We start from the raw sequence: 16,817 nt of genomic DNA on the forward strand, positions 1-16,817 counted from the left end.
ATTGTGTGTGTCCCAAAGCTTTAACCTTGGTTAAAGTTTGATAACTTTTGCAATATTGAATATAGCAACTTCATATTTGGCATGCATGCGTATCTCACGGAGCTGCACATTTTGAGTGATGAAAAGTCAAGGTCAAGGTCATCATTCAAGGTCAAAAGTCAAATATTGTATTTTTCTTTTCTAAAACTTTAACCTTCATTAAAGTTTGGTCATAACTTTTTGAATATTGAAGATAGCAACTTGATATTTGGCATGCATGTGTATCTCATGGAGCTGCACATTTTGAGTGGTGAAAGGTCAAGGTCATCCTTCAAGGTTAAAAGTCAAATTTATAGCTTTAAAGCGGCGCAATAGGGGGCATTGTGTTTCTGACAAACACATCTCTTGTTTGAAAAATCAATACACCCATAAACAATACCATGCAGAAAACCCAGTGTTGTGTATTTTCAGAATTAATATATATATAATAATATAGACATTTTTCATTGTTACAATTTGTTAAAGGGGCCTTTTCACGTTTTGGTTAATTGACAAAATTTTAAAAAGTTGTTTCAGATTTGCAAATTTTCGATTTAGTTATGATATTTGTGAGGAAACAGTAATACTGAACATTTACCATGCTCTAACATAGCCATTATATGCATCTTTTGACGATTTAAAAACCTGAAAATTATAAAGCGTTGCAGCGCGAAACGATTGAATAATTTGAAGAGTTTTGTTGTTGTCGTTATATTTTGTGAAACTACAAGGATTACTTATATATCTTAATTTTTTACTGTAGCTTTTTAGAGCATTTATCAATAATAAATAATAATCATTTAATGACAAACTTCAAAACATGCCAAAATCTGTGAAAAGGACCCTTTAATTGCACTTGTGATGAAACTTTGTATATGATATATGGGGTTATAAAAGAATTGCTTATCGATAATGAGAGGCTGGATTGTAAAACGAACAACTATTTAACATGCACAATAGTCATTTTTTATTAAGTCTACGAAGATATCTGAGTGATACGACACTCTCTATGCTTTTACTTTGATCAAGCACTTTCTCCCAGCTGCCATTTCATGACTCCCGCAAATAAACCACTGCCCTGCTCTGAAGTGTCATCACTTACGCCATGTTGTACATTAAAACGACAATTTATCAAAGACAAAACCACCATCAATCATGTGAAGTTTGATTATGATATCTCCATTAGTCAGTGACAGTTCTTTTAGGTGACTTGTTGCACTAACACAAAATTTCAGAAGGTTATTTCAAAATGTGTTCAGTATATGCAGAGAGTTTTGTTTTATCATTTCATTTTCTTTAAATTATAAAACATTCACTTGTTCCATCAGAGATCATCATGCTAAAGCATACAAAAATGAAATTATCGTTCAGAAACAAGATCTTGAATCCTGTCATTCAAGAGCCTATAACCCAGTATAAATGCCTGAAGACATTGTTACTGATGCATTATTTTTGCAGCATGTTTCAAAGTGCAGAATGCATGGTAAATTTATATTAACCTACACCCTGAATATATGCAGTATGAAGAATGGAGGCAGGAAACTTGAAATATGACACTGTTTTAACAGAAATTGAGAACCCCAAGGTTTGGTTGTAAACATTGAATGTATAAGCCAACAGTAGTTTCTTGAAATTGTTGTTAAGTATTACATGTTTTGAAAATTGATTAATAATCCAATGTTATTTCCTCCTTCATACCAACCGCCCTGAAGGCTGTCTAGTGGAGGCTTATATGGGGTCATGAAGTCTCTTTCAAGCATACAGTTTCTGGAGTGTTATGGAATAATCCAGTAATAACACATAATTAAACAAAGCAGTTATTTCTGTTTGGTTTGAGAGAGCATTGAGCTTGGAACAGATGTTCAGTATTGGAATGTTGTGTCTTAATGCAGTATATAGAATATTTATGCAGTCTGGCTGGCTATTATTTTGGAATTAAATGTCAATATATGGCAGCTCAGCTTGTTAGTTGTACAGGAAAATGTTCTGGAGACATGCATTATATATGCGTAGTATAATAAATCTGTCAGAATAATTTCCCCATTTAACTTCCCTATTTAACTTTGGTTTTAATACTATATAATATTGTCCTTCTACATGTAGTTGTGTGGTAAACAATGATCTGCAATTTAAATTTTGACATTTGGTTTATGTTGAACAATGTAATCAGGTGATTTTTGTTTGTTATATCCTGTAATATTCTTCCTTTTATGCTTGACATCAAATGAATTAAAAGTCCTGATTCTCGTCCAACTATCAGATGTGAGTCTTATTTTGATAGTTTTTGCATTACACCTGCTTAACCCTTTCAGTGCTGGAACCAAATTTAGAAGGCCTTTGCAAACAGTTTGGATCCAGATGAGACGCCACAGAACGTGGTGTCTCATCAGGATCCAAACTGTTTGCTATTTTGATAGTATTCTTTGAAAAAATATCGAAGAAAATGCTAATTTTAGAAATTCAGCAGACAACATTTTAGCAGACGACAAATTTCCCAGCATGCAAAGGGTTAAGAGAAGTGATCCATACAAATGGCAAACTAATCCCAAGTAAAAATTTACATATATATGCAGATGTGCTCTTTAAAATGCACAATAAAACTTTTATAATCGAAGATGGTGTGTGTGTGCCGGGAAAAGTATTGAAAGACAAATATGGGAATCAACTATTTTAATAGCTGTATTTGTGAGCTCTATAGCTTATAACTCAAATATGTTTTTATCAAGAATAAATATAAACCCTATTCCATTTGTTAAAATAATTTGGTGCCTTTTTGAAAATTCATTTTAGTCCCTACACATATTTAAGTGAAAATCTGTTTTAGAATTAGAAAAAGACCATGTTTTGATCAACTTGCTTGATGTTTTAGGAATTAGAAATGTCACGGGACGACGGGTACAAGCGAGGGCGTCTAAACAGCAGTGAGTTTGTATCATTGTTCAAGGAAATCTCCACGAGGCCTGAAATCTATTTTCTACTAGTCAGGTATTAAATTAACCTCATTGTATTCAGATTTTTATGCCCCTGGTAGGGTGGCATAATATAGCAGTTGAACTGTCAGTCAGTCTGTCCGTCTGTCCGTCCGAAAACTTTAACATTGGCCATTACATTTGCAATATTGAAGATTTGATATTTGGCATGCATGTGTATCATATGGAGCTGCACATTTGGAGTGGTGAAAAGTCAAGGTCATCCTTCAAGGTCAAAGGTCAAAAAAACAAATCCAAGGGAAGTAATAAGCTTTAAAGGGAGATAATTTATATTTATCATTTGGAGGTTCAGATCATTTTTACAAGGGAAGTAATATTTTTTAAATGGATATGATCAAAAGCAAAAATAAATAAATCAAAGCGGCACAGAAGGGGGCATTGTGTTTTTGGCAAACACATCTCTTGTTACAGCTTGTGATGTGCTCCAGATTTCTAATTGCAAAAATATTATATTTGTTCAAAAACAAAATTATTGACATCTAGGCACATGTCAAGTTCTTAGAGATAGAGGAATCGGGTGTGCCTGTTGTTATCGATCTGTTTGCCATTTTCCAGACAAGCAGAATATCAAAGTTCTCATTTGTTTTTCCATATTTTCCTCAAAAAAAGGATGGTGAAACGGGGTAAATGGGGTTAATTTAACTCAGGACGTTGTTATTTAGAAAAATAAGATAAACTCATTGAATGTGTACCATCTCCAAAACCAAAATGTGGTCTGGACCATGGGGAGTGGAAGTTTCAAAACATAAAATTAGCAAACATCACGCTAAAGACCGTTAATTTAGTACAAAAAATGATCAAACTTATTGGTTATGTGGCACTTTTCATTTAAAGATTGATAATGTCATATGAGCTATATTAAATATGAATAATTTCATGATTATAATTAAAATAATAGCGAATTTCTGTACCCGCTATCAGGGGTGTGATTTTTCCGTGGATCCGTGGATTTCCGCGGATCAGGTTGTCCCGGGGTAACTTCTGAGGTTCGCGTAAATTCGTTTAAAAATGTGGGTGGAGAGGGGATACCACCGATTCCGCGGACTTATTTCATAAGCGGCCCGAAATATCCGCGGTCCGCAAAATCTTTCCGCATTTTACACTGGTAGATTCTGTCTGAGCATTTGTAAAACGAGAGATATAATTGGCTGTCGTTTCCAAATCTTCCAATTAAAATCGGTTTCTTAAAATGTGTCTGGTATTTCTAAGCTGATTTGTTTGCAAATGGCGCCGTTGTGAAGCGAAAATTAAGATTATTGAAATGACAAATAGCAATCGAATTAACGACTGACATCATATAGTTTGATAGGAATAATGAAATATGTTTGCCAACGAAAAAGACTACGTTTTAGATACAAGTAACACATGTTTTGTTTAGAAATGTGCACAGTGAATTTGTGTCATGGAAATCAGTGTTTGCAAATTGGAGTTCAGTCTACTCGCGAAGTAAAACAATTAAGAAGAGTATCGCTTGAACGTGGAAATAGACAAACATGATTTGATTTATATGTTAGTGGACCTGTGTATAATCAGATTCATATGCATATTCTGCTTTATTATGTTTGTCATGCTGTTTAGTTAACTGAAATAGCATTGAACTGAAGATGTGAAATGCAAGATATTGAAAGGTAAACAAATTAAATATATTAATTTAACTCAGTTTAATACATCATTAACACAAGAAGAACACTCAAGTGTGTTTGTTTATATTTAGTCCATTTACTGTCATTCAATACATTGAAAAACTGCTGCTATTGATCACAATAAATAATGTTTACTTTGCATCCTCCGTATGTTAAATGTGAAGATTAACGGGTTTTTATAAAGAAATATTGTTATAAAGTTCAAGAAGTTGTTTATTTTAATGTCTGTTTTAAGGTTTGTCAATGCGTTATGCACGCCATTCGCGAAGTCAAAATCAGTCGACAGAATTTTCCTCCCCTCTGACTTTGCCTCAATCACACCCTGGCTATGCATAACTTTACAAAATCCCTTAAAAAAAATCTGTTTTGCTATTTTGTAGCAGAAACAAGTTAAAACCATTTTAAGGTAATATTTTCATAAATCTTATTTCTAAATGCCAACAAAGAAGTATTATTTATTACTGATATCACCAATTAACGCATTAATTTGGGGACGTTTTACCCTCCCGAGTGACTGATTCTGGCAGGAACATTATGCAGCTTAAATAAAATCCCTGATATAGAACTTAAATTAATTTTAGAAAATGACCAAACTTATTATGCCCCCTTCGAAGAAGAGGGGGTATATTGTTTTGCACATGTCGTCGGTCCGTCCACCAGATGGTTTCCGGATGATAACTCAAGAACGCTAAGGCCTAGGATCATGAAACTGCATAGGTACATTGATCATGACTGGCAGATGACCCTTATTGATTTTCAGGTCACTAGGTTAAAGGTCAAGGTCACAGTGACTCAAAATAGTAAAATGGTTTCTGGATGATAACTCAAGAATGCTTACGCCTAGGATCATGAAACTTCATAGGAACATTGATCATGACTGGCAGATGAACCCTATTGATTTTCAGGTCACTAGGTCAAAGGTCAATGTCACAGTGACTCGAAACAGTAAAATGGTTTCCGGATGATAACTCAAGAATGCTTACGCCTAGGATCATGAAACTTCATAGGTACATTGATCATGACTGGCAGATGACCCCTGTTGATTTTCAGGTCACTAGGTCAAGGGTCAAGGTCACAGTGACTTGAAACAGTAAAATGCTTTCCAGATGATATCTCAATAATAATTTGGCCTAGGATCATGAAACTTCATAGGTACATTGATAATTACTGGCAGATGACCCCTATTGATTTTCAGGTCACTAGGTCAAAGGTCACAGTGACAAAAATGTAATCACACAATGGCTGCCACTACAACTGACAGCCCATATCGGGGGCATGCATGTTTTACAAACAGCCCTTGTTTGTTGTTTGCACTTTTAATAATAATGATGAATGTCCCATTAAAAATGTTTAATAATATTATCACTTTTATATGTATAAACATGGTTGAATTTGGACCCGCTCGGTGACAGAAAGCGGTCTATTCATTTTGTGTAAAATGCATGTGGAAAAAATGCTTTGTTAATTGTTTTGTAAGTAATATGGTAAATGAAATTGTAGAAATGTTATTTATTACTAATACTGACTATACCATGTTGTAACATTGGGTATTTCAGTACGCGACAATGGTCTGAGAGCATGTTAAACTTACACATGTTAGAATAGTGTATGTTATTTAAAAACAAATAGTTCTTGCATTTTCATATTAAATAAATGGCATATAAAACCCTTTTACCAGTGTTATAGGGGATGATAATAGTCCATCAAAATAATCTGGAATATCACATTTGACTATAGGCATAGACACTACTTTGGTGTTGGCTTGTGTTGATGTTCTAACAGCTAGACCATGTGATCAAGTGGGCGGAGAAATTGCCTGCCATGGGAGATGTCAAATTATTTACATCCATCTCTCCCCTAAATTGCTGATGTTTATGAGCGTTGATCAGTGTTTACGATGAAATAAATTAGCATTTAAAAAATCTGCTAGATGTCACTTTGAATACTGATTAAAAATAAGTTTAAGCATTAAAATAAAAGTTTGTAATTTTTTATTTTGTTAAGAATTTGTATAACATATACTTGTTGAGCCAATGAGTTTGTTGATTTTTCAAAACTCAGGATATGGATCTCTGTGTAAAAATGTTGCTCATTTAAATGCATCAAAGCACTGATAAATCAGATTTTCTCAGGTGAGTCTTGAAGATTGGCACTTGTGGCTGACAATCCAGTAAATCGACATGGTTTTATGTGTTTCAGATATGCAAGTAATGCTGATTATTTATCAACTGATGATTTGTTGCTGTTCCTCGAGGCAGAACAAGGGGTATGTATCTAGGCGTCTCACTCACCCTATTGTTTGAGCCTCGTTTTGCATAAAGGGGCATAAAGTGTTGTTCCAGATTAGGCCATGAAGTCTGCAAAGGACAAACAGGGACAACACTTTCCGTATTTAAGAAAAATTGCGTTTAAAGGAAGTCCCTTCATAATAAAATCCGGTCAAGACAGAAAGTAGGCCTACAATACTTTACGCACATGCATTGAGACAAGTTTTCCCAAAACGCTGCTTGTTTTCTTGTTTATCTGAGATAGATGTGGGCCTGTTTTTTGTCTTTGTCGTGTGTCTCTCAGAACATTCTCTAGTTTATCTGAGATAGATGTGGGCCTGTTTTTTGTCGTTGTCTTTGTCGTGTGTCTCTCAGAACATTCTCTAGGGAGGTAACGTTATAAGACCTTTCTTCTGTGTGCTAGATTTCACGTGATATTTCACATTCTATGTGGTATTACAAGTATGATAATGTTTTTTTGAAGCAGACATCAGCAGTATTTCAGAAAACAATTTATTTGAAAGCAGCCTTAAGGGATGCCAATAATGTGCAGCAATTTTGCATTCCAAATATCTCCCTTACAACATATTATCTGAGTTAAACAGACCAACTCTCTATTATCAATTTCCTGATTTGTGACAGAGCTTAAGAAGGCTATTGATTTTGTTAGCATGGACTTAATTCAGTTTGATTAACTTTTCAATTTTATGTTTCTAATATATTTGGCTAAAAGCTGCCATATTGATTTCTGGTGCATCATTTGATCCAGAAAAAGCCTTGTTTGATCACAGCTGTCTGGTTTGATCCATGGAACAGTTAATGAGACTGCTCTTTGCACAGCTGTCAGTCATGTGCATGTGTGGTTGTTAATGTGTCTAGACTGCTTGATTGATACATGGTGTGCATGTAAGAGTACAGTGGAATCAATTCATAAGTGACATAATGAAGGTGATGGTATTTTGTCTTATTTATCAAAATGTTAAGTTGTGTTGTCCTGAGAGTTTTTCAGACTTGAACAGAAGTGTGTGCTAAGAACTATAGATTAACAATCTCAATAAATCTAACATATTTGTATGCCCTCCAGATTGATAGATGGAAGGTATATTGTTTTTGTCCTGTCTGTCTGTCTGTCATTTTGAGTGGTGAAAGTCAAGGTCAAGGTCATCCTAAAAGGTCAAAGGTCAAATATCATTGTATTTTTCTTTCCTAAAACTTGAACCTTTGTTATAGTTATGCCCCCTTTCGAAGAAAAGGGGGTATATAGTTTTTGCACTGTCCGTCTGTAAGTCTGTCTGTCAGTCTGTCTGTCTCCCTTTTTGTGTCTGCTCTCTAATTCAAATAGTTTTAATCCGATCTTTATAAAACGTGGTCAGAAGTTGTATCTAGACAATATCTAGGTCAAGTTTGAATATGGGTCATGCCGGGTGAAAAACTAGGTCACAAGGTCTAAAAATCAAATCCAAGGGAAGTAATAAGCTTTAAATGGACATAATTATCTGACCTGCCAAATTATATATTTTTGTTAAATAAATCAAAGCGGCCCAGTAGGCGGCATTGTGTTTCTGACAAACACATCGTGGTAAAAGGTCAAGGTCATCCTTCAAGGTCTAAGGTAATAAATACAAATCCAAGGGAAGTAATAAGCTTTAAAGGGAGATAATTATTCAATATTGAACATAGCAACTTGATATTTGGCATGCATGTGTATCTCATGGTGCTGCACATTTTGAGCGGTGAATCTACAGTCACGGTAGTGGCTTTTAATTATTTGCTACTAAAAATAGAGATTTGTTAGAGACAATTATTTTCAAAGGAAGTAATTTATATAATTATAAATCTCAGATTATATGTTTCCTTACCAAGAATTTAAGTTCTTTTCACAGTTACTGTACAGATTTTTTATTTTGATTATTAATAACTCAAATGATTGATTTGTCAAAGTTTTTTTTAAATGATATAATTATCATTTCTTTCCTGTACTAATTTGTTAATGGTAGGGTTCATTACATACCCGTGGACTTATGTCCATAGATACATGATGAACTCTGGCTATCATCTCTTTGATAAACCACAGGCCTTGGTTGTCAGTGATGTCTGACCTGGTCATTTTTGACTGTCTACAGACCCCCTCCCCCCTGTTGGATTGGACAAAATCCAAGGAAAGTAATATGCTTTAAAGATGATTTCTATACCTGTCAAATGATAAATAGAAATTTTATTTCAAAGCGGCGCAGTAGGGGGCATTGTGTTTCTGACTAACACATATCTTGTTTTTCATAACTTTTTATACGCCTGTTTAAAAAAAAACGGGACGTATTATAGTTTCACCTTGAAGGTGGGCGGGAGGGCGGGCGGTCTGGGTCCACAGCAGTGTCCACTCTTGAATTCAAATAGTTTTCATCCGATCTTCACCAAACTTGGTCAGAAGTTGTATCTAGACAATATCTAGGTCAAGTTCGAATATGGGTCATGATGGGTCAAAAACTTGGTCACAGGGTTATTTAGTGCATTTCAAGCATTTAGCATGGTGTCTGCTCAAATTGAAGTAGTTTTCATCTGATCTTCACCAAATTTGGTCAGAAGTTGTGTCTAGATGATATGTAGGTAAAGTTCAAATATGGGTCATGGTAAAGTTATCAAGTTGTTCAAAACCTTCAAACGGGTGTATCTAGTGACAGTTTGGCACTCTTGTTTAAATATTGAACACAGCAACGTCATATTTGGCATGCATGTGTATCTCGTGGAGCTGCACATTTTGTGTGGTGAAAGGTCAAGGTCATCCTTCAAGATCAAAGGTCAAAAATTATATTTAAAAAAATTCAGTACTCCATTCAATCTCTTACTTACTTCTTGTGGAGCTGCACATTTTGAGTGGTGAAAGGTCAAGGTCAACCTTCAAGGTCAAAGGTTAAAAGATAAAAACATAAATTTTCATAACTTTTTATGCCCCTGGATAGAATGATCGGGGGCATATTGTTTTTAGCCTGTCTGTCTGTGATTCCATCATTCTGTCATCTGTCCCAAAACTTTAACCTTACAGTAAAGTTTTGCAATAACTTTTGAAATATTGAACATAGCAACTTGATATTTGGCATGCATGTGTATCTCATGGAGCTGCACATTTTGAGTGGTGAAAGGTCAAGGTCATCCTTCAAGGTCAAAGGTCAACAACAAAAAAGCGGCACATTAATGGGCATTGTGTTTCTGACAAACATATCTCTTGTAGAATTAATATTTGAAGAATTGTTCAGGTTGTAGATTTAATTCAGTTATCAGCATTAATATGAATTTACCTATATTTTCTGTTCAGAAGTGTTCAGGTGTAGATTTGAAATATAAAAAAAATTAAAAAGTTTTCTTGTTTTAGCTCACCTGAGAATGAAGTGCTAATTCAGATACAAAATGCTCGTGTTTTTTTGTGTGTGTCACAATATATTCCATGTGAATTTCCAGCTATGATATGTGAACATTTACAAGCAAATGCGACATTGGCTGTGGGCAGCTTCGGAAGCACGACAAAGTTCTCATGAATACGTTGTTCTTCCGACCTTGCCCGAAGCCAGTCTTGCGTTCGCTAGTTAACCCTTCACCACTTAGATACATATATTTACACATTTGTAGTCCTTCAGAAAGTTTAATTTAATTAAAGACCTTTCTTACTAGATTCAAGTTTAAAAGGCTTCATTTCCAACCCTTTGTTACTTGCAGGCTCTTCTGGTTTTATGCTGTTTACACATAGCCATTTTCATTTTTCTTCTGCGTGGGAAAGGGTTAATGTTCGGATATAAGGGGGGGGGGGGGGATTAACATGAAATATATTGTTGCAAAAAAAAAAAAACCAGCATTTTGTATCTCGTTAAATAAATGTTACCAGACCACATGTAGTGTTGAAATTTAGCTATAATGATCATTATTTTTTATGTGTTACATGTAACTTTTCAAAATATTGAACCAAATATTGGTTGATTTTGATAATTAATTTAATTAAGTGTCTTTTTGAACGTTCACTGATCAAGATCTATAACTATGAATTTTTTTGGCAAGAATATGCTCCCTTTTGCAGAAGTACTATCTCTGTAAATTTCACAGATATTCCATTGAAACATCTCATGGTAACCATTTAGCAATCTAATTTCTTGGCATGGTCCCAATCTTTTCGTTAAAATATACTGTATTGCTACTGCAGATATTCCTCCTTAAATATGTCCTTAGGGTCAATACATTTTGTGAATATTAGAAAACATGAGTTGTGCTATCAAAGCATAGTAGAGTGACCTGCCTTAAGACAGCTCTAGTTTTGGTCTGCAATTCTATTGATGATGCTTGGAGATAAAATAGAGACATGAATTACTATAGGTGCAAATATAACTTCTGCTTCTATTTACAGATGCAACGAATAACCAAAGAAAAGTGCTTAGAGGTCATTAATAAATTTGAACCATCAAAGGAAGGGACGCGAAAAGGACACCTTGGCATTGATGGTAATCACCAACTCTCCAATGAATCCACCTTTAAGTGGCCTGTGTTAAGACACATCTCTTGGTTGTACAAACCTGGTTTCTCCTGGAATGTTATCCAGAAATGCCATGTATGTCAAACTGAGCAAAGAACCATAGCTGCCATTGTGAACACCTTAGATGATCTTAGATAAACTATCTTGATACAGCTAGCAGCCCTTGTATTTCATGATTTTTAATTAAAGGTTTCTGTTTTTTCCTGGCATACTGACTTTTCTTAATTGGGAAATAAACCAGCAACACAACATGGCACCTTTAGTGGGGCTTTGATTTTAGACATAGATTTTCATTTGTTTGACATCATTTACACATCTCTCAGAACTAAACATTCTCTCGTCTATTTGCATAAGTCAGAAGTTATTATTTGTATGGCTACTGTGATCATTACAACTCTGAACGAGTCACAGGGGTCAAGGTCACTGATGCTAATAATAGATTTTTCCGTCACACTTTTGTTACAGGTTCTCATAGCACCCTCAATACTTTACCCATCTCTTTCATATTTAGCATGTAGGTACCTTGCATGGACCTCTACCTTTTGATGAGGTTTGAGGTCACTGTGGTCAAGGTCACTGAGGCTAATAATAGATTTTTCCGTTACACTTTTGTTACAGTTTCTCATAGCAACTTCAATACTTTACCGATCTCTTTCATATTTGGCATGTAGGTACCTTGCATGGACCTCTACCTTTTGATGAGGTTTGAGGTCACTGGGGTCAAGGGCAGTGAGGCTAATAATAGATTTTTCAGTCATGCTTTTGTTACAGTTTCTCATAGCACCTTCAATACTTTACCGATCTATTTCATATTTGGCATGTAGGTACCTTGAATGGACCTCTACCTTTTGATGAGGTTTGAGGTCACTGGGGTCAAGGTTAAGTTCACCGAGACTAATAATAGATTTTCTGTCATGCTTTTGTTACTTTACCGATCTCTTTCATATTTGGCATGTAGGTACCTTCCATGGACCTCTACCTTTTGATGAGGTTTGAGGTCACTGTGCTCAAGGTCACCAAGGCTAATAATAGAATTTCCATCACGCTTTTCGTACAGTTTCTCATTGGGCCTTCAATACTTTACCGATCTCTTACATATTTGCCATGTAGGTTCGTTGGATGGACCTCTACCTTTTGATGTGGTTTGAGGTCACTGGGCTCAAGGTCACCTAGGCTATTAATATATTTTCCGTCACGCATTTGTAACAGTTTCTCATAGCACATTCAATACTTTACCGATCTCTTTCATATTAGGCATGTAGGTACCTTGCATGGGCCTCTACCTTTTGATGAGGTTTGAGGTCACTGGGGTCAAGGTCAAAGAGGCTAATAAAAGATTTTTTTAGGTGGTTATTAACACATAGATTGACAAAGCGCATCAAGGGGGAGCATCCATCAGTTTCACTGATAGTCTTGTTATTAAGTGATAACGTTTTTTCACAGTAAATTATCAATGTATACAATTGAAGGTTTTTACCCAATGTCACACCCTAAATATTGTGTTAATTTCCCTAGATCTTATTTCTATACAAAGTCATGTTCACACCCCTATATTGTGTTCAGTCCCCTGGAGCATATTTCTATTCAAAGTAACATTCAACCCGCTATATTGTGTGCTATTCTTAAGGGCATATCATATGTACAATGCAACATTAAACCTTCGATATTGTTTTCAGTCCCTGTGAGCAAATGTGTTAACAATGTCACATTCAAACCCCTATATTTTGGTCTGTCCCCTAGAGCTTATGTATTAACAAAGTCACACTCAACACCCTATACACTGCAACTCCAATATATCACGGTCCATTATATCGCGTTGTCCAATATATCACCGTCCGTTATATCGCGTTGTCCAAAATATCACGGTCCGTTATATCGCGTTGTCCAATATATCACGGTCGGTTATATTGCGTTGTCCAATATATCATGGTCCGTTATATCGCGTTGTCCAATATATCACGGTCTGTTATATCGAATGTCCAATATATCATGGTCCATTATATCGCGTTGTCAAATATATCACGGTCCGTTATATCGCGCTGTCCAATATATCGCGAATCGGTTATGGCTGCCAATTATCTGACTACCATAATCCCCAAATGACATATTTTAATCTGAGAAATTTGCTGAGATAAACATCCGTTTCAAGCTAGTATTTCAACCTTTTTTCACCCTCTTTAATTATCTGTATTATCCGACATTCATAATCCAGTTTTGTCCAGATTGTTTGCTTTCATTTTACATCACTTTCACACTTGTGTACTGCAATAAACAGTAACCCCACTTGCCAAACACCACAGGTCGTTTCGGGTGTTACCATTCTCAATTGAATTTGCTTTGAACTGCCGAAACACACCAGTCCATACATGAAGGTGCATACAATTATAACTGTAAATGTCACAAGTCAATACTGACCTATCTCAACAATATTTGCGCATTAGATATTGGAGTTGCAGTGTATATTGTGTGCTGTTCTTTAGGGCAAATGCACCATGCCACATTCACCCTAGATATTTGGTTCTGTTCTCTAGAGCATATGTCTGTGTAATGCCACATTCAACCCTAGATATTTTGTTCCATGTCAAGCTCAGTATATGTTTGTAGGTCCTGTTTGCTTGTTGTTTTTCAGGATTCACATATTACCTGTTGTCAGAGGAGTGTGATATATTTGAGCCTGAGCACCACACGGTCTGTCAGGACATGAACCAGCCTCTAAGCCACTATTTTATTGCTAGTTCACATAATACGTAAGTTTGCTATCTTTATTGTTAGTTTAAACTTTAGATATTGTGAACTGCTACTGTTATTGCTAGTTCACATAAAATTAAGTTGGTCGCTATTTGATTGCTTGTTCACATATAACTCATATTGACCTCTGTTTGCACCCAGCTTTAGTGAAGGGACGGAAGGTATATTGGAATTCAATTGGATGTCTCTTTGGCTGTCTGAAGACAAAATCTTTACCGCAGGGGTTCTCTAACTCTAGCTTGCAAACATACAACATTAAAAATTAAAGGCATAGCTTCTTACAATATATAGTTCTGCATATACAAATTGTATCCTACAATACAAATTACTACAATAATCTTGTATAGCAAAACAACTTACACAAGTATTTTCCTCTGAAACCACAAGCCTCTTAAGATTGTATGTTTTGTTTGTTACATTGTATTGTAGTAATCTACAAACTTTGTTCAAACAACACACTGTGGGGTGAAAACTGGTTACGCCCCTGGGTCCAGTGTCTAATTGTTGCAACTTGCTTCATATTATGGGGGTATTTGTCATTACTGTAACAAATTCTAGTTTATTGCCAGTTGATATGAAATATATATTTGTTGCCATGTTATTACTGGTTTAAATTCTTTAATACATTAGTATTATGCTGCCTCAATATTGCTAGTTCACATAACACATCAGTTGGTTGCTACTATTCGACTTAAATAATTTGATACATCAATATATTTTATGAACTCAAATATTTACCTGGAAGTTAACCTCTGTTTAAATCCATGTACCAGTTACATGAATAGTGTACTTCTTTTACACTGACTGTAAAGTTTGTAATATCTCACTTTGTTTTCCTGTTTTAATTGTCATTTCACTGCATAATTGTAAATGGCCACAATGTTAAACAAATAATATATGGCAAGCTGGCTATAATGTAAAGTGTAAATTTGGCCTCCGTTGACATCACTCTTCTGATGGTGCAATATTTACTATACCCCACTCATAAGCCTATTATATGAGCCGCGTTCTTAGAAAACTTAATGCATGTGCGTAAAGTGTCATCCCAGATAAGCCTGTGCAGTCTGTACAGGCTAATCAGGGACGACACTTTTCGCCTAAACTTGATTTTCGGTAAGGAGGGACTTCCTTGAAAATAAAAATACCATAAAAGTGGAAAGTGTCATCCCTGATTAGCCTGTGCGGACTGCATTTAGCCCAGTTTTCTTAGAACAAGACACATATTTATATCTTATATTGTATGTTTTCCATTGCAGGTACTTGTTGGAGGATCAGTTAAAAGGCCCCTCCAGTGTGGATGCCTATATCCGGGCTCTCAAGAAGGGATGTCGATGCATTGAATGTGAGTTAGTCAATGTTGACAGTTAACACTTTAGCCATCTTCATCTTCACCTTTATTGCGACGCCAGTGCAACAAACAGGAACTTGTTCAAAGACTTCATCAGAGTTCATTTACAGATTAAACATTTATTACGGATGGTTATTATTTTGAAGTTTAACAGGCAGATCAAAAAGACTTCAAACCCGCTTATTGCTCATTTGCAGTCTGGGTCAAGGTTTATTGTGAACCTCTTCATCAAAACTAGTTCGGGGCCATGGCTAAGATTGTGGCTGTTACTGCTTATTTTACCTCATGAACAGTAATTTAATGGATAATGTCAAGTCTTGCCAATGTACAAATTAACTGTTTTGTAAACATCAATACAACGTACTAAAATACAGTGATACTTCTATGTAACATTCAGCACACTCTTATCACCTTACATCATAAACCAGGTTTTCCGAAGGAAAAAACTGGTTTTCTAGATTGGCGAATGCGGGCTGGCGGGTGGAACAAGCTTGTCCGGGCCATAACATTGTCGTTCATTGTGAGATTTTAAAATCATTTGGCACTTTTGTTCACCATCATTGGATGGTGTGTCGCGTGAAAGAATTAAGTCCATATCTCCCAGGTCAAGGTCACAATTTGAGTTCAAAGGTCAAAAACGGCCATAAATGAGCTTGTCCGGGCCATAACTATGTCATTAATTGTGGATTTTAAAATTATTTGGCACATTTGTTCACCATCATTGGATGGTGTGTCGCACACAAGAATTACATAATATCTTCAAGGTCAACTAAAAATAGTTTGACTTTGAAACAAGGGGGGTAACTATGAACAGTATGCACATTTTGATTTTCAGTTGTACATGGTTAAACTTCACTGCACAAGATGGTCGTCATAGCTAACATTATTAATTTGTTGTAAGCAGTTTTCTTCTAATCAAGATATTGCGCAAAAATTGTCAATTGGTGTTCATTTACCACAATTATTCAGAACAGGTTTTAGTCCAAGCTAAAAAATGAGTATTTGTCATACACAAAAATTGCAAGATTGTCTTCTAAAATTCTTCAATAATGCTAACACTTGAATCAGTTCCAGAAATAAATGATTTGAATTAAATAGCAAATTTTACATTTACTGTTGATTGACTATTCAATGATTGTTTAATGAACATAATTGAAAATTATTACCCATCATCCTTTCTTTCTGCAAGTTTTTTCCAAACTTGACATGAGCCCTGACCTGCAACATGAAAATGCAGCTTTAATACAGTTTCAATATTTGCGCTTGTTTTCATTGAGATACAAAAAATGG

General features: G+C 35.4%; 1 protein-coding gene across 1 annotated transcript in view; it reads left to right on the forward strand.

Moving 5' to 3' along the window:
* LOC127861967 (inactive phospholipase C-like protein 2) overlaps positions 1-16,817 on the forward strand; it is a 138,205-nt gene that overhangs the window by 70,473 nt on the left and 50,915 nt on the right. Inside the window, exons 6-10 of the mRNA XM_052400764.1 lie at positions 2,888-3,003; positions 6,851-6,917; positions 11,306-11,399; positions 14,061-14,178; positions 15,436-15,521. Of these exons, the coding sequence (XP_052256724.1) occupies positions 2,888-3,003; positions 6,851-6,917; positions 11,306-11,399; positions 14,061-14,178; positions 15,436-15,521 (481 nt within the window). The remainder of the gene's footprint in view (positions 1-2,887; positions 3,004-6,850; positions 6,918-11,305; positions 11,400-14,060; positions 14,179-15,435; positions 15,522-16,817) is intronic.

This window comes from Dreissena polymorpha, chromosome 1, assembly GCF_020536995.1.
Source record: "Dreissena polymorpha isolate Duluth1 chromosome 1, UMN_Dpol_1.0, whole genome shotgun sequence".
Classification (NCBI taxonomy): domain Eukaryota; kingdom Metazoa; phylum Mollusca; class Bivalvia; order Myida; family Dreissenidae; genus Dreissena; species Dreissena polymorpha.